This window comes from Balaenoptera physalus (assembly GCF_965194825.1).
Source record: "Balaenoptera physalus genome assembly, chromosome: 18".
Lineage (NCBI taxonomy): Eukaryota > Metazoa > Chordata > Mammalia > Artiodactyla > Balaenopteridae > Balaenoptera > Balaenoptera physalus.
This window is the reverse complement of record NC_138899.1, coordinates 35,869,721-35,890,382: the sequence shown is the minus strand read 5'-3', so window position 1 is coordinate 35,890,382 and position 20,662 is coordinate 35,869,721. Positions and strand designations below refer to the sequence as shown.

Here is a 20,662-nt window from a genome sequence, read left to right as displayed (position 1 = left end):
ACATGGAAGAGAACACAGAAGAGATCATGGGCAAAATATTCTCTGAAATTGTACTAATGTTTTATTAGGTCAGTGTCCCAAGGCAATAGAAATAAAAACAAAAATAAACAAATGGGACTTAATCAAAATTACAAGTGTTTGCACAGCAAAGGAAACCATAAACGAAGCAAAAAGACAACCTACAGACTGGGAGAAAATATTTGCAAATGATGCAACTGACAAGGGCTTAATTTCCAAAATATACAAACACACAACTCAACAACAAAAAAAACAGCCCAATTGAAGAATGGGCAGAAGATCTAAACAGACATTTCTCCAAAAAAAGAAATACAGATGGCCAAAAGACATGTGAAAATATGCTTAACATCACTAATTATTAGAGAAATGCAAATCAAAATTACAATGATGTTTCACCTCACGCCAGTCAGAATGGCTATGATTAAAAAGTATACAAATAACAAATGTGAGAGAGAGAGTGGAGAAAAGGGAACACTTGTACACTGTTGGTGGGAATGTAACTTGGTGTAGCCACTATGGAAAACGGTATGGAGGTTCCCCACAACACTAAAAATAGATCTACCATATGATCCAGCAATCACACTGTTGGGCATATATCCAGACAAACCTATAATTCAAAAAGATACATGCACCCCTATGTTCATAGCAGCACCATTCACAATAGCCAAGACATGGAAACAACCTAGGTGTCCATTGAGGGAGGAATCGATAAAGGTGTGGTGGATATATACAATGGAATATTACTCAGCCATAAAAAGGAATGAAATAATGCTATTTGCAGCAGTATGGGATGTAACTAGAGATTATCATACTAAGTGAAGTAAGTCAGAAAGAGAAAGACAAATATCATATGATACCACTTATATGTGGAATCTAAAATAGGACACAAATGAAACTATCTATGAAACAGAAACAGACTCACAGACATAGAGAACAGACTTGTGGTTGCCAAGGGGGAGATGGGTAGGGGAGGGATTGAGTGGAAGTTTGGGGTTAGCACATGCAAACTATTATATATAGAATGGATAAACAACAAGGTCTTACTGTATAACACAGGGAACTATATTCAATATCCTGTGATAAATCATAATGGAAAATAATATAAAAAAAGAATATATATATATGTGTGTGTGTGTGTGCGTGTGTGTGTGTATAAGTTAATCACTTTGCTGTAGAGTAGAAGTTGACACAACATTGTAAATCAACTATACTTCAATTTAAAAAAAAGAAATTTTAAGTTGTGCTCTTTGATAGGTTCTTTAATAATACCAATTTAATTTTACAATTAAAAAAATATTCTTCTAATAAGAAATCTATTTAAAAGTCCCAGGCCATTATTAAGGAGAATAATTACAGGTAAATATTTTATATATGTTAGGACAAGAAATAAAGTGAAGAATGAGCTCTCTTTTCTCTGTGGGAGAATATGTTTAGTGGTGCTTCCAAGCCATCTGGTAAAATACAAAGAAGAATCAGAGATGAGGACAGCATAGCATTTCCTTTCTGTGTCCTTAAGGTAAAGCTATGAATTGTATTGCTGCTCCTCTAGTATTAACAATGGGGATGGTTCCCACTGTCTCAAGATAAAAATCCTTGTGGTCACACAGCAAGAACTTCTGAGCTTTCTTTGCAGAAATGCTTGTATAAAACTATTCAAGTTTCTCATCTGCTGCCAAGAAGAAGACAGCAAAAAACTTAATGTGAATATTTCATTATCATGTTCTGCAAGGCAAATATCAATAGATGATTCCTTGAACCATGTATCAAATTCAAGAGGTGTGTTACTCCAATACATGACTGAAGGAAAATTAGAATCAAATTTCTATTCAAAATATGGGTAATCAACACAATGGATGTTTATCTGACTTATAGTACTTAAATGTTAAAAAGTAATACACCATACAGTTGAGTTTCTTTGGCTCATCATAACATATTTTTTCATTCAATCATAAGTGGTCAATGACCAGTTGTTTATTCCTTTTTTATGGCATAAAGTATTACTCAGTATGGCTATTGTAAAAATATTTTATCTATATCCCATTAATCTATATATTGTGACCTTGATAGCACACTATTTTGATTAAAGTAGCTTCATAATACACCTGGAATCAGGAAGTGTTAGTACTCAAATTTCTTAGCTTTTTTCAAAGTTGTTTTGCCTTTTTCTAGTTCTTTTGAATTTTTTAATGGATTTTAGAATGAGCTTGTCAATTTGTACCAAAAAAAAAAAAATAGCATGCAGAGATTTTCTTGGGGGATGTGTACTATCTATAGATCAATTGGGGAAGAACTGACATCTCAATAATAGTAAGTTTTCTGATCCATGAACATAATATATTTTTCTATTATTTAGGTCTTTAATTACTATCAGCCTGATTTTATTGTTTTGAGCTTATGAGTTTTTCACATCTTTTGTCATATGTATTCGTAAGTATTTCACACTTTATTGACATTACTATGAAATACATTATTTTTGTAATTTCAATTACTAATTGCTCCTTGATGGTATATAGAAATACAATTGAATATTGTATATTGATTCTATATCTTGCATCGTGAAAAACTTTTTTTTGTAGATTCCATAATTTTTTTTCTAATAAACAATTCTGTCTGCAAACAAAAACCATATTGTTTATTTCTATATAGATGATCAATTCCTGTACAAATGAAAACTTTTCTTTTTCCTTTCCAATATAGATGCCTTTTATTTCTTTTTGTTTTTTCTATTGAACTGACTAGCATCTCCAATACCATGTTGAACAAAAGTGGTGAGAGAAGACATCCTCAATTTGTTCCACATCTTAGAGGAAACACATTTAATCTTTCAACATTAGGATGTTGGTTCTAGGTTTTTCATAGGTTCTCTTTATCAGATTTATATTCTTTTCTCTGAGATATACTTTGTCTAATATTGATACACCCGTTCAGCTTTCTTTTGTTTAGTCTTAGCATGCTATGTATCTTTTCCATCTTTTTCTTTTTAACCAATATATTTTTATATTTAAAGTATTTATTGTAAGCAAAATATACTTGGGTCTGTCTTTTTATACAGTTTGATAATCTTTGTCTTTAAATTATGGATGTATAGAGCTGCTACTTTAATGTAATTCTTGATATAGTAAGGTTTCAGATTATAATTGTGCTGTGCATTTTCTATTTTTCCCATCTTTGCTCCCATTTTCTTTTTTTTTTTTAGATTAATTGAATAATTTTTATGAGAGCATTTAATTTTTGTTGGATTACTAGCTACTTATCATCGTTTTGTTAATTTAGTGGTTGCTTTAGGATTTCTAACATACTTCTGAGACTACCTTCAAATGATACACCACTTCACATTTAGTATAAGAACCTTGAAATACAATACTTTCATTTCTTCCCTTGAGTTTTAATGCTGTAGGAGTCATACGTATATCTTATGCATGTGGTAAAAACCTCAAATTATAGTGTTTTTTGTTTGTTTGTTTAACCACCATTTATCTTCCAAATGTTCCACATTAATATAATCAAGAATAACCTTAAATGTTTACACATGTCGTTACCATTTCAGGTGGTTTTCATTCCTTTGTGACAACTGGTGTCATTTTCCTTGTGCCTAAAGGACTTTAAAATTTCTTATAGAGCATGTCTCCTGCTGATGAATTGTTGCAACTATTCTATGCCAGAAAAAAATTATAATATCACTCTCACTTTGAAAAACATTTTGGGTATATATAGAACTTCAGATGGGCAGGTTTTTTTAATAGTACTCAAAAGATGTTGTTCCACCTATCACTTGCATCATTTTCAATGAAAAATGATCCATTATTCTTATTTTTATCCCTCTCTGCATAACATGTGTTTTCTCTGGAAGCTCTGATATTTTTTCTATTTATCGGTCATTTTGAGAATTTGATTAAAATGTGACTTATGGTAGTTTTCATGTTTCTTGTGCTTAGAATTCATTAAGATTATTGAATCTATGGGCTTATACTTTTCTTAAAATCTGAAACCTTTCTGCCATTATATCTTTTTTTAATTTTATTTTATTTTTTATACAGCAGGTTCTTATTAGTTATCTATTTTATACATATGAATGTATATATGCCCATCCCAATCTCCCAATTCATCCCACCACCACCACCCCTCCCCCACTTTCCCCCCTTGGTGTCCATATGTTTGTTCTCTACCTCTGTGTCTGTATTTCTGCTGTGCAAACCAGTTCATCTGTACCATTTTTCTAGAATCCACATATATGCGTTAGTATACGATATTTGTTTTTCTCTTTCTGACTTACTCCACTCTGCATGACAGTCTCTAGGTCCATCCATGTCTCTACAAATGACCTAATTTCGTTTCTTTTTATGGCTGAGAAATATTCCATTGTATATGTGTACCACACCTTCTTTATCCATTCATCTGTCGATGGGCATTTAGATGCCTCCATGACCTGGCTATTGTAAATAGTACTGCAGTGAACATTGGGGGCATGCGTCTTTTTGAATTATGGTTTTCTCTGGGTATATGCCTAGTAGTGGGATTGCTGGGTCATATGGTAATTCTATTTCTAGTTTCTTAAGGAACCTCCATACTGTTCTCCATTGTGGCTCTATCAATTTACATTCCCACCAACAGTGCAAGAGGGTTCCCTTTTCTCCACACCATCTCCAGCATTTGTTGTTTCTAGATTTTCTGATGATGCCCATTCTAACTGGTGTGAGATGATACCTCATTGTACTTTTGATTTGCTTTTCTCTAATATTAGTGATGTTGAGCATCTTTTCATGTGTCTCTTGGCCATCTGTATATCTTCTTTGGAGAAATGTCTGTTTAGGTCTTTGGCCCATTTTTGGATTGGGTTGTTTGTTTTTTTAATATTGAGCTGCATGAGCTGTTTATATATTTTGGAGATTAACCCTTTGTCCATTGATTCATTTGCAAATATTTTCTCCCATTCTGAGTGTTGTCTTTTCGTCTTGTTTATAGTTTCCTTTGCTGTGCAAAAGCTTTTAAGTTTCATTAGGTCCCATTTGTTTATTTTTGTTTTTATTTCCATTACTCTAGGAAGTACATCAAAAAAGATCTTGCTGTGATTTATGTCAAAGAGTGTTCTTCCTATGTTTTCCTCTAAGAGTTTTATAGTGTGTGGTCGTACCTTTAGGTCTTTAATATATTTTGAGTTTATTTTCGTGTATGGTGTTAGGGAGTGTTCTAATTTCATTCTTTTACATGTAGCTGTCCAGTTTTCCCAGCACCACTTATTGAAAAGACTGTCTTTTCTCGAATGTATATCCTTGCCTCTTTTGTCATATATTAGTTGACCATACATGCGTGGGTTTATCTCTTGGCTTTCTATCCAGTTCCACTGATCTATATTTCTGTTTTTGTGCCAGTACCATATTGTCTTGATTACTGTAGCTTTGTAGTGTAGTCTAAAGTCAGGGAGTCTGATTCCTCCAGCTCCATTTTTTTTTTCCATCAGGATTGTTTGGCTTTTTGGGGTCTTTTGTCTCTGCATACAAAATGTAAGATTTTTTTTGTTCTAGTTCTGCAAAAAATGCCATTGGTAATTTGATAGGGATTGCATTGAATCTGTAGATTGCTTTGGGTAGTATAGTCATTTTAACAATATTGACTTTTCCAATCCAAGACCATGCTATATCTCTCCATGTGTTTGTGTCATCTTTGATTTCTTTCATCAGTGTTTTATAGTTTTATAGTTTTCTGAGTACAGGCCTTTTACCTCCTTAGGTAGGTTTATTCCTAGGTATTTTATTCTTTGTGTTGTAATGGTGAATGGGATTATTTCCTTAATTTCTCTTTCTGATTTTCATTGTTTGTGTATAGGAATGCAAGAGATTTCTGTGCATTAATTTTGTATCCTGCAACTTTACCAAATTCACTGATTAGCTCTAGTAATTTTCTGGTGGCATCTTTAAGATTCTCTATGTATAGTATCATGTCATCTGCAAACAGTGAGAGCTTTACTTCTTCTTTTCCAATTTGTATTCCTTTTATTTCTTTTTCTTCTCTGATTGCCATGGCTAGGACTTCCACAACTATGTTGAATAAGAGTGGCGAGAGTGGACATCCTTGTCTTCTTCCTGATCTTAGAGGAAATGGTTTCAGTTTTTCACCATTGAGAATGAAGTTTGCTGTGGGTTTGTTGTATATGGCCTTTATTATGTTGAGGTAGGTTCCCTCTATGCCCATTTTCTGGAGAGTTTTCACCATAAATGGATGTAGAATTTTGTCTAAAGCTTTTTTTGCACTTATTGATATTATCGTATTGTTTTTATCCTTCAGTTTGTTAATATGGTGTATCACATTGATTGATTTGTATATATTGAAGAATCCTTGCATCCTTGGGATAAATCCCACTTGATCATGGTGTGTGATCCTTTTACTACGTTGTTGGATTCTGTTTGTTAGTATTTTGTTGAGGATTTTTGTATCATATTCATCAGTGATATTGGTCTCTAATTTTCTTTTTTTGTATTATCTTTGTCTGGTTTTGGTATCAGGGTGATGGTGGCCTCATAGAATGAGTTTGGGAGTGTTCCTTCCTCTGTAATTTTTTGGAGGAGTTGGAGAAGGATGGGTGTTAGCTCTTCTCTTAATGTTTGATAGAATTCACCTGTGAAGCCATCTGGTCCTGGACTTGTGTTTTTTGGATGATTTTTAATCACAGTTTCAATTTCAGTGTTTGTGATTGGTCTGCTCATATTTTCTATTTCTTTCTGGTTCAGTCTTGGAAGGTTGTACTTTTCTAAGAATTTGTCGATTTCCTCCAGGTTGTCCATTTTATTGGCATAGAGTTGCTTGTAGTAGTCTCTTAGGATGCTTTGTATATCTGTGGTGTCCATTGTAACTTCTCCTTTTTCATTTCTAATTTTATTGACTTGAGTCCTCTCCCTCTTTTTCTTGATGTGTCTGGCTAAAGGTTTATCAATTTTGTTTATCTTCTCAAAGAACCAGCTTTTAATTTTATTGATATTTGCCATTGTTTTCTTCCTATCAATTTCATTTTTTTCTGCCCTGATCTTTATGATTTCTTCCCTTCTACTAACTTTGTGTTTTGTTCTTCATTCTCTAGTTCCTTTAGGTGTAAGGTTAGATTGTTTATTTGAGATTTTTCTTGTTTCTTGAGGTAGGATTGTATAGCTATAAACTTCCCTCTTAGAACTGTTTTTGCTCCATCCCATAGGTTTTGGATCTTCGTGTTTTCATTGTCATTTACCTCTAGGTATTTTTTGATTTCCTCTTTGATTTCTTCAGTGATCTCTTGGTTATTTAGTAATGTATTATTTAGCCTCCATGTGTTTGTGATTTTTACTATTTTTTTCCCTGTAATTCATTTCTAATCTCATAGTGTTGTGGTCAGAAAAGATGCTTGACATGACTTCAATTTTCTTAAATTTACTGAGGCTTGATTTGTGACTCAAGATATGATCTATCCTGTAGAATGTTTCATGTGCACTTGAGAGGAAAGTGTAATCTGCTGCTTTCAGATGGAATGTCCTATAAATATCAATCAAATCTATCTGGTCTATTGTGTCTTTTAAAGCTTCTGTTTCCTTATTTATTTTCATTTTGGATGATCTGTCCATTGGTGTAAGTGAGGTGTTAAAAGTCCCCCACTATTATTGTGTTACTGTCGATTTCCTCTTTTAGAGCTGTTAGCAGGTGCCTGATGTATTGAGGTGCTCATATGTTGGGTGCATATATATTTACAATTGTTCTATCTTCTTCTTGGATTGATCCCTTGATCATTATGTAGTGTCCTCTTTGTCTCCTGTAATAATCTTTAATTTAAGGTCTATTTTATCTGATATGAGAATTGCTACTCCAGCTTTCTTTTGATTTGAATTTGCATGGAATAACTTTGTCCATCCTCCCACTTTCAGTCTGTATGTGGCCCTAGGTCTGTAGTGGGTCTCTTGTAGACAGCATATATATGGATCTTGTGTTTGCATCCATTCAGCAAGCCTGTGTTTTTTGGTTGGAGCATTTAATCCATTCACATTTAAGGTGATTATCAATATGTATATTCCTATTACCATTTTCTTAATTATTTTGTGTTTTTTTCTGTAGGTCCTTTTCTTCTCTTGTGTTTTCCACTTATAGTAGTCCCTTTAGCCTTTGTTGTAGAGGTGGTTTGGTGGTACTGAATTCTCTCAGCTTTTGCTGGTCTGTAAAGCTTTTGATTTCTCCATCTAATCTGAATGAGATCCTTGCTGGGTAGAGTAATCTTGGTTATAGGTTCTTCCCTTTCATAACTTTAAATATATTATGTCACTCCTTTCGGACTTGTAGAGTTTCTGCTGAGAAATCAGCTGTTAACCTTATGGGAGTTACCTTGTATGGTATTTGTTGTTTTTCCCTTGTTGCTTTTAATAATTTTTGTCAATTTGATTACTATGTGTCTCAGCATTTTTCTCCTTGGGTTTATCCTGCCTGGGACTCTCTGCACTTCCTGGACTTAGGTAGCTATTTCCTTTTCCATGTTAGGGAAGTTTTTGACTATAATCTCTTCAAATATTTTCTTGGGTCCTTTCTCTCTCTCTTCTCCTTCTGGGACCCCTATAATGCAAATGGTGTTGTGTTTAATGTTGTCCCAGTGGTCTCTTAGGCTGTCTTCTTTTGTTTTCATTCTTTTTTCTTTACTCTTTTCTGCAGCAGTGAATTCCACCTTTCTGTTTTCCAGGTAAGTTTTCCATCCTTCTGCCTCAGTTATTCTGCTATTGATTCCTTCTAGTGTATTTTTATTTTCAGTTATTGTATTGTTCATCTCTGTTTGTTTGTTCTGTAATTCCTCTAGGTCTTTGTTAAACATTTCTTGCATCTTCTCAATCTTTGTCTCCATTCTTTTTCCAAGATCCTGGATCATCTTCACTATCATTATTCTGAATTCTTTTTCTGGATGGTTGCCTTTCTCCACTTCATTTAATTGCTTTTCTGGGGTTTATCTTGTTCTTTCATCTGGTGCATAGTCCTTTGCCTTTTCATTTTGTCTATCTTTCTGTGAATGTGGTTTTCATTCCACAGGCTGCAGGATTGTAGTTTTTCTTGTTTCTGCTGTCTGGCCTCTGGTGGATGAATTTATCTAAGAGGCTTATGCAAGCTTCCTAATAGGAGGGACTGGTGGTGGGTAGAGCTGGGTGTTGCTCTGGTGGGCCGAGTTCAATAAAATCAGAATCTACTAAAGAAATAAACCAAACCAAATCACATACTTTACTGTAGATACAAAGAGATTTTGGCATTCACCTCTTGAAGAACTATAAAATAGTTGTATTGTATTCTTCCTTCCTTTGTAGTATAAACTCTTGCAATTTTCTGATCCTATTTTTAAAGTTTTTCTATCATATTTCAGCCAAGATGAAAATGCTGATTTACATGGGTAAACATCTAGCAATATCAGTAAGAAAAAAAGGAATCCAAATGATCTACCAGGATATAGTGTCACAAATAAGTATGATAGGAAATTAAACTGAATCATTTTCTATGAGAAATTATCAGAGTTGGACTAAGGCTGCCTAAGGGATGGGAAAAGCTGAATTTAGAATTAACATCAACTGATTCCACTGTTTACAATTATTGATGACCCTCAGATCACTTTCAAGTACTATTTCTGTGACATGATCTTCAGCCAAAATGATCTGTCTCATTGGCTTACCATTCAAAATGACTTTTTCTTGGGATCCTAAAATCATAGTACACATTCTCTCTGGTCAAGCTAAAGTTTGTTATGCTTTAATAAGTACTTAGATCAATCTGTTTTCAAGTTCTGTCTAGAAAAGTCTGCAAAGGTAGTTAGCATCAAACCTATATTGTTCAATAGATTTTCTTTTTTTAAATCTATACTTGACTTATAAGATTTTGAAATATTTAATTCTGCTCAGATTATCTGTGTCTATATAGGATGTTTTCTTCAAAGTTTTGAACAACCTTATCTTAAATGCAGAAAGGTAAATTAATTATTATCTGGTCTAAACTAATAAGTAAATTCCAGAGCATTTGTTTTCACAGCTACTACAAAAATACCTACAATTATTTTGGATGTTAAAATAAATCAAAAGAGTCTCATTACTATAAGACTCTTTAAAATGTTGTCATTTTCATGTTCAGAAACTTGATATAACTCTAAAATACCCTGCAGATCTAAGTTTTCTGTAAATTCTATAAGAGCTCCTGGTCAAAAACAATGAAATTTGACTTAACATGTACTTGTTAGAAGCATATCATCCTCCAGATACACAAATTATCTTTTGAGACTTAGGAAAAATTAACCAATGAAATAAATATCTGATCAATATTATATTCTATATTAACCAAATGTTGGATAGGGAGGATTTCTTTATTATTTTTAAATTATTTAAATTAGTACCTTAAAGTGGCTAATGATATAATTTACAAAGTATTCAGTAGCAATTTATCAAAGAAAGCCAGAATATGGTTCTTCAATTCGTGTAAAGGTTTTATTGTTTGTTATAATTAAGAGTTCTATTTATTTCATCTTGCATTTATTGGGTTGGCCAAAAGGTCCATTTGGGTTTTCCACAAGATGTTACAGAAAAACTCGAATGAACTTTTTGGCCAACCCAATATACTCACATCTTTCTCTCAGATAGCTGTAGAGTTTTGCATACCTGAAAATCCAACCTAGTGATCTTTTTACCTTTTCCTTTATGATCTTCTTAGTTTGCCTGAAGCAAACTTGCTCAGAGAGGAGGGCACCTGGAAATTGTGGACCTCTTTGCAAACAATACATAATATTGATAAACCCATCCTAAAATAAGTTAAAAAAAAAAAAAAAAAACTTTCCCCAAACAAGCTACTGTCTTTTGCTAGTTCTAAATTAAATAATAATAGGCTGTATAACACCCAAGCCTAGAATAAATTAGCAAGGAAGACATAAGATTGAGTAAAATCACTCTATACACTTTTTCACTAAGAAATTGAGGTCATAGGGAAAATATGAACATTATTTTAATTTAGTTTCCATAGAAGAATAGTTTGAGAACTACTTTCCTGAAGAAATAGCCCTTTGTCATTTTTTAAGTTTTTCTTTTGACTGAAGCAAAGCTGATTTCCTTTTATTCTAAACAAATACCACCAACCTCCATGTGATTCTAACGGTATATGCTCTCTGTCTGTGACACTTCTCTGTATCAATTGTTCTGAACTTCAGAAGGAGATTTTCTATCATGATGCTCTCTTTTGGATTCCAAATTTAAATAATTTTTCCCTGTCTAGGTTATTTCATCATACTTTTGTTTAATTAAAAAGTAAAATGCACTGAATGAACCATAATTCAGGAAATAACTGAACGTTTTTTAATTTGGTCTAAGTCCTCCTTGACTGAGCCTTCTCAGGCATTGTCCATCGCTATCATTTTAAATAGTCTATTTAAATATTCAGACACAAGCATAATTTCCACCAGGGGAATAAGAGAACTGCTTCAGCATAATCTTGGTTGGAGCCTCTTTTCTTCTGTTCTGTTTGTTTAAGCAGAGGTAAAGAAGAGTTGGCAAAATCGCCTGGAATATGGTGTCAGGAGTCAGAGTGCAAGGATTAAAAATCTAGCTGTAGTACTTACAATCCTGTGGTTTGGGGCAACTTAATTACCTGTCTATATCTCAGTTTTCTCATAATCATAAAATGATTATGTAATCATTTTAACAAAGGGATTCATAATTGTACCAGAATCATAGGGCTGTTCTGAATATTAAATTCCACAATATAAATATTCAGCTTGATATCTGGAAGACAGCAAGCTCTTAATCAATGTCACTCATTATGATTATGGCAAATATGTATTCACTCAGTGGTATTTATTGAGTAACTGCATACTCTATGATAGGGATAAAATAATGAGCAAAACAGAAACGTCTTGTCCACTGGGCAATTGTAGTTAAAGACAAACAAAAAAGGCAACATGGATATTAATATATGCCAACCATAAGAAATTGAGGACAGAGAGCAGTTACTCTAAGAACATAAAATAAGGGGACAAAATAAATTTTAAAAATTTTAAATGATTTTTCCTGGGGGGATCAATGAACACTTCTTTAAGAAAGGTACAGAACTTTTATTCAAAACATCTCAATAATGAATAGGAATGAATCCAGAAAAGGGTGGATTGAGGAGGGAAGGAGAACCACTATGTAATAAGGAAAGGAATTAAGTTTGTGAGAACCAAAGGCAGAGAAAAATGGTAAAGAAGAACGTTGCCTCTGGAAGACAGGGGAGGATGATGGGGATGTGATGAGTGAAGGGCCTGGATGGCAGACAAGGGTCAGCTCTTTCAGGGCCTAACTGATCAGGAGATAGATTGTGGTCAGAGTGGTGGAAATGCTTTGAAAAATAAAAGGAGAGACAGGATATGGAAAAACAGTTCAGATTTTTATCTTATAAATTTTCATTGACTCTGGTGTGGAGAAAGGATTACAGGTGGCACAATCAATGAGGAAAGAGGATGCAGATGGCAGTTGCAGAAGTTGAGTTGAATGACGACAGTATTTTAAAATTAGGTGCGGACAATGGAGATGGAGAGATGTGAGGCAGACATAGGGGAGGATATTTTTGAAGGAAAAGTGACAGGGCTTGGTGGAATATTAAAAATCAGGGGAAAGATGATTCTGGTAAATATGATCCTGGATTTCTGGCTTGCACAACTTAATGTATGGCGAGTTATCCTTTGAGATAGAGAAGAAGAAAATTGAGCAAGAGAGAAGGGAGATTATGAGCTCAGCTTTGTACGTGCTGTATTTACATTGTATCTGTGATATCTACCAGAAAGGTCAAGTGGATGTGTGAGACCCGAGTTTGCAGGGCGGGGGGGGGGGGGGCGGCGAGGGGGTTATGGGTGTGGGGAGGCAGAGTCTAGGTTTTGAGATGCAGCTCTAAAATACAGTTTATGGGTGGTAACTGAAACCATGGAAATAGATGCCTGCACTCCTTGAGAACTGAGAAAACTAAAAAAGCAAGTAGTTAAACACGACATCTTTTCTCCTACTCACATCACTATAAACTGCAAGAATAGAAATATTTCTCTTTGGTTTCTTAGTTCACTACATATAGAATTTTGGACAAAAAATATGCATATCAAAAATATATAGTGATCTGAATGGCTAGGAAATGATACACTCTCCAACAACTATGTTCAGACAGTAAAGTAGAGAAAAAAAATGATTAATAGCATAGGTCAAGAACCTATTACTGTAAGAGTTAGGATTCTTAATGGTGTCATGGTTAAGGTAGTAGAATACTGAGATTTGTTTTTGTGTGTCTGGTAGAGTGGGATAAGATAAAGGCTGGGTTTCAGCAGTAAATCAGTTTACTACTGTCTTATTGCTACCTTTATATTTCAACTCCATGATAATTTGACCTTTCCAGAATTCTGAGATTAAGAGCAGCTTTCTGCTGAGCAACCTCCAGCTGCTGTTTGAACAACAAATAAAACCAACTGAGCTACTTATGCTTATCTAAAACAATGTTCTTAACTAGTATGAGACCAAATGAATAAAGAGAAGATCAGAAAATGAAGAAAGAGAAAAAGAGCCAACTCTTTTTTATACGTGAAGATTAATTTAGCATAGTGGTCAGAATTGATGAAACAAAATGTTAAATATCAAATGAGACATCACAGAACGATGATAGAGTAATGACCCAAGTAATCAAAATGATCAGGCAGGTTTATATACTTCATGTGTTCATTGGTCATTATGAACAATATGTAGATTTCCTGCATGGATTATGATAGAAACCGAAGTAAATCCACATTACTGAATTATTTTACATATTGTTTTCCATTCCATACTTAACTGTGGAAATGCTGTCCTTTCTGGGAAATGAACATTATTCTTACCGCATATTATAATAATATATATTGATAATAGCTTATTGCTAACTTTAGTAGCATGTTGTCAATCAATCATGAGCACAGAATCAGTAGTCTATGAATGTTTAGGAACATATAAAGTCCATGAGAATACTCTCAGTGTTGACTGATTTGTCCAGTGAGAAATTCAAATTTAACTAAAGGATTTAAGCATTAATAAGAATTTTAAAATAAAATTAGACCTGATTTTCAATATTTTACACATGCAAGCCCTCATTGGAAACCCTCATTCCAAAAGTAAATATGATTTGGGGTGGCACTTGGCTTATTTTCAGAATTCTTTTCATTTACAACCCTTTGTGTGTAAAATCACTGATGTATATTCAAAAGTAAGGGATTGGAAGTTAAATCTGATGGGTGTTTCATCCCTAACTGAGGCTATTAGTTATTAGTTTTATTTTTTAATTTATTATATTTTCTATTTCCAAATTGTCCAATTTACATGAAAGTCTTCTGAAATTACTCATGCCAAATATGCCTTATTTACTTAAAACTGTATTTTTATAAAGAAAAAATTTTTAATTATTAAACATTAATATTCCCAGAAGGTCAGATATTTGAGCTGATTTGAAGACTCAAAACTGAAAGAAAAAGACTCAAAACTGAAACTAAAACTGTAACTGAAAAAAAAGACTCAAGACTGAAAAACAAATCTATTCCCTGAACTGTCTGAGACACAAAAATATCAATTTCAATAAAATAGTAATTAGTAAATCTTTAACCTAACTGGTTTTCTTTTAAATATATAAGGTGAATTGCTAAATGCTTATGAATGATTTCCCAAAACTAAAAAATTACATTTACTCAACTAAAGGGGTTAAAGCCCAACATATTTTATTTTTAAAAAAGATCTAAAACTATAGGCCACTAGTGAATATATAAATCAAATAACTTCATAGTATTAATAGTACCCCAAATTATAACCATTTTGGTAAAGTATCTTAATTAATTGAATAATAGATAAATTTATATTTAGATCGCCTATATATGGAAAAAACTTTCTCATACTCGAAAATTGCAAATTAAATTTCTCTGTCTTTAAAATCATAATGTTACATTATATTGTCTTCACATATTAGATTATGTTCAAGGCTCTTAAAATTCAAATTCAAATCCACATAATCCATATAATTGAAAAATTTTAAGGATAATTTTTGTATCTTTAACTTCACATTTGTCAACGTAATTGAAGACAACTTATGGTATTATTTTGTTTTATGTGTTCTTTTGGTGACTTAACTTTATAAAGAGCTGATTCAATCAAGCAAAAGTTTAAAACATTGCTTCTGTTTCTAATTTTTTTTTACTGAAAGGTAAATTTTATTAACAGTTTCATTATTATTTTCCTATTATTTCCTATTATTTTCATTCCTATTTTCCTGTTTCTCCTGTATTTCTTCTTCAATAATATATTCTGATACATGAATTTAAATGCAAATCTTTTCATATCCTCACTATATGCCAAAAGTAGTAATGATCTAGTGTAGAATGAATCAATTTTTTGAAAATGTAAAACTCAGAAGGGGTTATGTGTGAGAAGGTTTTCTATAAGTCTTGAAGGTAGAAGAACTGTACTCAAAGAAGTGTAATATTATATATAAACAAGAAATAAATGTTGGTCTGCTCACTAAGAATACACAGTTCCATACCGAGACAACGAATCAGGACAGAAAAATGCAAAGGGCATTAGCAAGAGTTTAATTCTAAGACTTTAAACAAAGCAAAGGTGTACATGAAGTAGGATAAAAACGGAAATTAGGATAGAGAATAGTAACACTGTCTTTCATGGAGGAAAAAAAGGAGAGAAGATAATGTTGTTGTCTGGTGGCCTCCTGTCCACCTCATTACTCCTGGAATATAGATTCAAGCCACAGGGATCCTAGGTAACCTGCCAAGTCCCTTTCTAGGCCAGTATATGAGATGCATTTGAATGATGTTTAAAGGAAGTTTCTCCTCACATCAAATAACTGGGAGACTGATGTATGTCATTTAATGACAGAAGATGACAGTAGAATACTATAACCTCAGAAATATGAGAACCACTCTACATGGAGAGTTACCAAAATGCATATATATTCAATATGTGATTAAGCTCCGAAAACTTGCAGAAAGAAAAGCAATATGCATGAGCCAATAGAAACTATGGAGGAAACTTTTAATGAGGTTGCAACTTGAGTAATAAAAACCGGGTTGGCATCTCTTAACCAAAATTTTCAACCTGAAACATTTTAGACTTAGTAACTACCAGAGCGCACGGGGTGGGGGGAAACGAGTGGAAATTGAGGAATGCTTGGATGCCCCATGGGGACTTACTGTACCTGCGTCCACATCCTTCACCTGTTGCCTGGTTCGAGTTGGCCGGTTCCACTTTGAGCTCTTGCAAGACAAGCCCTTTTTCGTGTGGTCCAGGAAAGTCCATGCCTGGCACCTCCTCCTCTTCTAGGGACTCCACGTAGAAGAGAGCCCTGGCCGGCTGGTGGGTGCCCTGCCCGGGCGCCCCTTGCTGCAGCCTCGTGGCCACTGGCAGCAGGGTGCCATTCAATGGGTTGAAGGAAGAGGAGGAAGAGGACGGGGAGGCAGAAGAAGAAGAGGAGGAAGAAGAGGAAGGCTTCTTCCAGAAAGTGCTCACGCTTCCCTTCTCTTGGCTTTTGAGCAGGCGGCTCTGGCTGGGTCCCCAGTGCTCGAAGCTGCTGCTGCCGTCTTCTTGCAGGAAGCTGCCCCCGGCCGGAGCGCCGGGGGACTGCGACGGGTGGCTGAAGAGTTTCCAGCGGAGTCGCAGGATGTGCTTCACATCAAAATCTTTTCGCCCAGAGCCTGACATCACTGACGCAAGGAAGGCAAAGGGACTTGAGAGGATGCAGGAGTAGACGGGTCAGCGGGTGGGGGAGGCCAATGGAGCTCGGGGTTGGAGGAGAGGGAGGGAGGCGCCCTCTGCACCCTGGGAACAGACGGGACCAGGGGGCTGCGCGCCCTGCCAGGTGACGAGCGGAGCGCGGACAGCAGAGCCGCGCGGCTCAGCTGCGGTCAGGTCCGCAGGACCCGCGCGTGGTGAGCTCAACGTCCGGGAGCAGAGGCAGGAGCTGGGTGCAGAGGGCTGAGAATCCCCGATCTCCTTGCGGGGTCTCCGTGGTTACCGCGCGGGGAGGGACGACCCTGATGCTGGAGATGGGCTAGGGAGAGAGGTCTGCGCGCTCCGAAGCTTCGGAGGCAGCGACAGCAGGATACACCTCCCTGGCATGCACCGGTGGCAGAGCCTCAGTGGAGAAGCTGTCGGCTCTCTTATTCTTGCAGCTTAGAGTTCAGTGCCTGGAGAGCGCAGAGAGAAAGATTCCCAAGTCGCGAAGAAGCGCACTCCCCCTCCGCCTTCTCTGTGCACCTGCGCTCCTGTCACTGGTCTCTCGAGGATGCTCTGAGAGCTTGCGGGTATCTCTGAGAAAGTCAAATGCCTTCTGCAAGGCGAGAAGGGGTGGTTTTATTTAGTCAGTTTGTAAAAGAGAAAAAATATATATATTCCAGAAAATATAGGAAGGCAAAAAGAAAAGCCCGCGCCGGTGAAGCTGTCAAGGTCCTCACAGTACAATTTTCTCTCTGCCTCAGCGCCTCCTCCTCCCGCGTAAGTGACGCAGATGTGCACTGGGGCCTATACGGAGAGATGGAGGGAGGGAGGGAAGGCTTCAATCTTCTTTATGCAAGTGAGTCTGCTGCTCTTATTGTCCCCTTGTGTGGGTCCTGTCACCTTTTTTTCATTCTCCTTCTTCACTACATTACTATGTAGCAATAAAAGTAAAGCAAACAGGCAATATGCTTTAGCATCAGTAGACACCAAACATGAATCATGGCAGCGTAAACTTAACAGGCTGCCATCGGTTTGCAGGTTGCAGGTTAATGGCTTGAATTATTTAATAAGCCACATCCTTTAACCTTTAGCCTTAGTTTCTCTGTAGTGAGAAGAAAGAAACGAGGATGTTGGCGTCAAAGTGTGATGATGCCACCATTCTGACAATTACATTGTGATTCTGCCATTAATGCACTCAGGAAGTGCTTCACCCTGGGGGCCAGAGGCACGCAGTAGAAATCTGAAGATGGGCATCTTAGCGCAGGGGACGAGTTTTGCAAAATCAGTGCATTTGGTGCGTGGCCTTAGAATGAAAGCTGTCCTGTAAACCAAGAAGTGGAATAAAATAAAAGAAAATTTCAAGGCATAACCTTCTAGTACATAAATCATGATATAAAATGTATGGAAGAATTTAGGCAATAAATGAGTATATCCAAAGGCTACTATTCTGCAAAAATCTCTTGTTTGAAGAAGGAAAGATGTGTTTTTCCTTATCTTTAGAATGATATGATCCCTTTCTAGCTATGACTACTTAGAAATTTTTCAGCTTTTCCTTTAATGAGAGATTAAAATAGAACCCAGGCACCTTTGCTAAAGCTAAACTGGTGTCAAAGAAATAGTAGTTTCCCTAACTCAACAAGGAATATGGTTGTTTAATGAAATGAAATTCACAGAAATTTATGAAATCCAAAGCTTCAGCAACCCCCAACAGGGCACGGAAATCAAAGATTAAAGTGCAGTTATATTCCTGTTCTGTTACTCCATTGTTGAGCAGTAAACTTAAACAGAAACTGAAGCTAAATTTTAAGTCCTTCCTAGACAGAGTTAGACATTTTAATAAAACAAGAAATTAAGCACACAAAATCCCTACTTTCAGAGGAAGAAAAATCACTATTGTGCATTTTAAATATTGATTTATGCCACAACAGCTGGACTGCAATCCCCTGTGCCTTGATTTTTTCTTTCAGTATTCAGTGTTTAAAGAAAAAAAGCAAAAAGCCCTTTAAAGCAAACAATGGTGACAGATCATTTTTATCCAAGAACTGAATCAAGTAAGTATTTCCCTTAGGGAAGAAAACAATGTATAAAATTACACATCACAAGCAGGACAGAGAAAACTTTCCATCAGAGATAATATAGAAATATGAAGTGCATATAATTAACTGATTTTTGTAGAAATTGAGGCTTCATAGATTTTCTAAGTTGATGTAATTTAACTTAAGTAATATAAAATGTATAATACAAATATATTTATATTTTATAAATATAACATAATATAGCATAAATGATATGTCTGTTATATCTATAGTTTCTTCCTTAATTAGTACCTATAACATTAAAAACTGTAATATAAAATTCATTTTTGTTGTTATTCTGAAATTCCATTTTGTATTCCCCTTTTACTTCGCAATTCTGATATTATTATCATTATTATTATTATTAATAATAATAATTATTATATTATTATACATGGGAATAAAAAGAATATATATATTATTATACATATTATATTATTAATAATAATTATTATTATATTATTATTATTATTATTATCATTATTATTTAAAAGTTATCTGTTCAAAGGTCAGTAACTTCTATGACCCAAAAGAAATGGAATATTGAGTTTTAGTATAAACAAACATGAATTAAAATATTAAGTCATTTTTAACAGATGGTGATTATATATTGATTATATATTTTTTAATTTTAGTGTTTTATTCTATTATTGAGAGGGAAGGAAGGAAGGAAAGATGAAGTAATAAGAGAAGGAAGGAGGAAAGGAAGGAAAATGAAGGAGAAAGAAAGAGAGAGAGAGAAGGAGGAAGAAAGGAAAAGAAAAAATAATTTACTAAGATATCATGACTAACATTTACATATTATTAGAAAGCTCCATGAAAAAATATGCCTTGTCACATATTGCACTAATTCATTTATTTATCCACTACTCAAACTACAAAATTTTAACTTAGCACTTACAACACATTAGGTCTAATGCCAAGTAGTAGCAAATATGGAAGACTTAGGTTCCTTGCAGCTGGCTGTAAGAGCTAACAAAGGATGATATTTTAGCCAGTTATAATTTGTAATCTACTTCTGAGTCAATTAAATTATAATTTAAGATAACCAAGATTATAAGGAACAGGGCATAGACATAATAAATTTCACTTTTTAAGTATTCTAACAATCACATTACACTTTCCTGTAAAGACAAAATCAATTCATTTTTTCTAATCCTGTTGTTTAATTAAATTGAACTGTCATTTCAGTCAATTAGGGTCTTTCAAATGACCCTAATTGCCATAGCTTCCTGACAAAATCTTATTGAAAAAGATTAATCAGGAACCTGAAAATCCAGAGGATGCTCAAGCGTTTACTACTATACACATATATAAAACTCTTCACATAATTAAATTTAACATGAATGCTAAATATGAAACTGTAGGAACTGAAAGTTCCTACAACTCAAGCATTTAACCAATAAACAAAATTGGATGTGGATCCAAGCAGTTTCTTGGTGGAAAATTTTCTCTTTTACCAATCATTTTCTAAACACACTCAATTAGATGTGTGTTTACCCCAAGTAAAGTAAATTGTGATCCTCCTGAATCTTGACAGTACTTCTACAATGTCTAGTAAGTTGCCTCTACATAATAATACTCAACAAAAGCATTTGAATGGCTAAGTATTATCCAATTAGAAAGTTCAGGCCTTAAAGTCTCCTGTATTTTTGATTTTTTTTTGTTCATCTTTGTTCTATTTTAGTGAAACATTTATATGAACATTACTAGAAAATATTATTTAAAATGAGTGGATGTGGATGTGGAAATTAAAGTAGTTCTTTAATGACTCTTTCTGAAAATGAATTAAACAATTCCATATAGCACTAATATTAAGTGAGCTCATGTATAATATCAATGTATAATATCAAG

At 34.6% G+C, this 20,662-nt stretch overlaps 1 protein-coding gene across 1 annotated transcript in view; it reads right to left on the bottom strand.

Moving 5' to 3' along the window:
- The window catches only part of KLHL1 (kelch like family member 1), a 424,255-nt gene extending 405,100 nt beyond the window's left edge, over window positions 1-19,155 (bottom strand). Inside the window, exon 1 of the mRNA XM_082434833.1 lies at window positions 16,216-19,155. Within this exon, the coding sequence (XP_082290959.1) occupies window positions 16,216-16,718 (503 nt within the window). The 5' untranslated portion in view covers window positions 16,719-19,155. The remainder of the gene's footprint in view (window positions 1-16,215) is intronic.
- Between the last annotated feature and the right edge of the window lie 1,507 nt (window positions 19,156-20,662).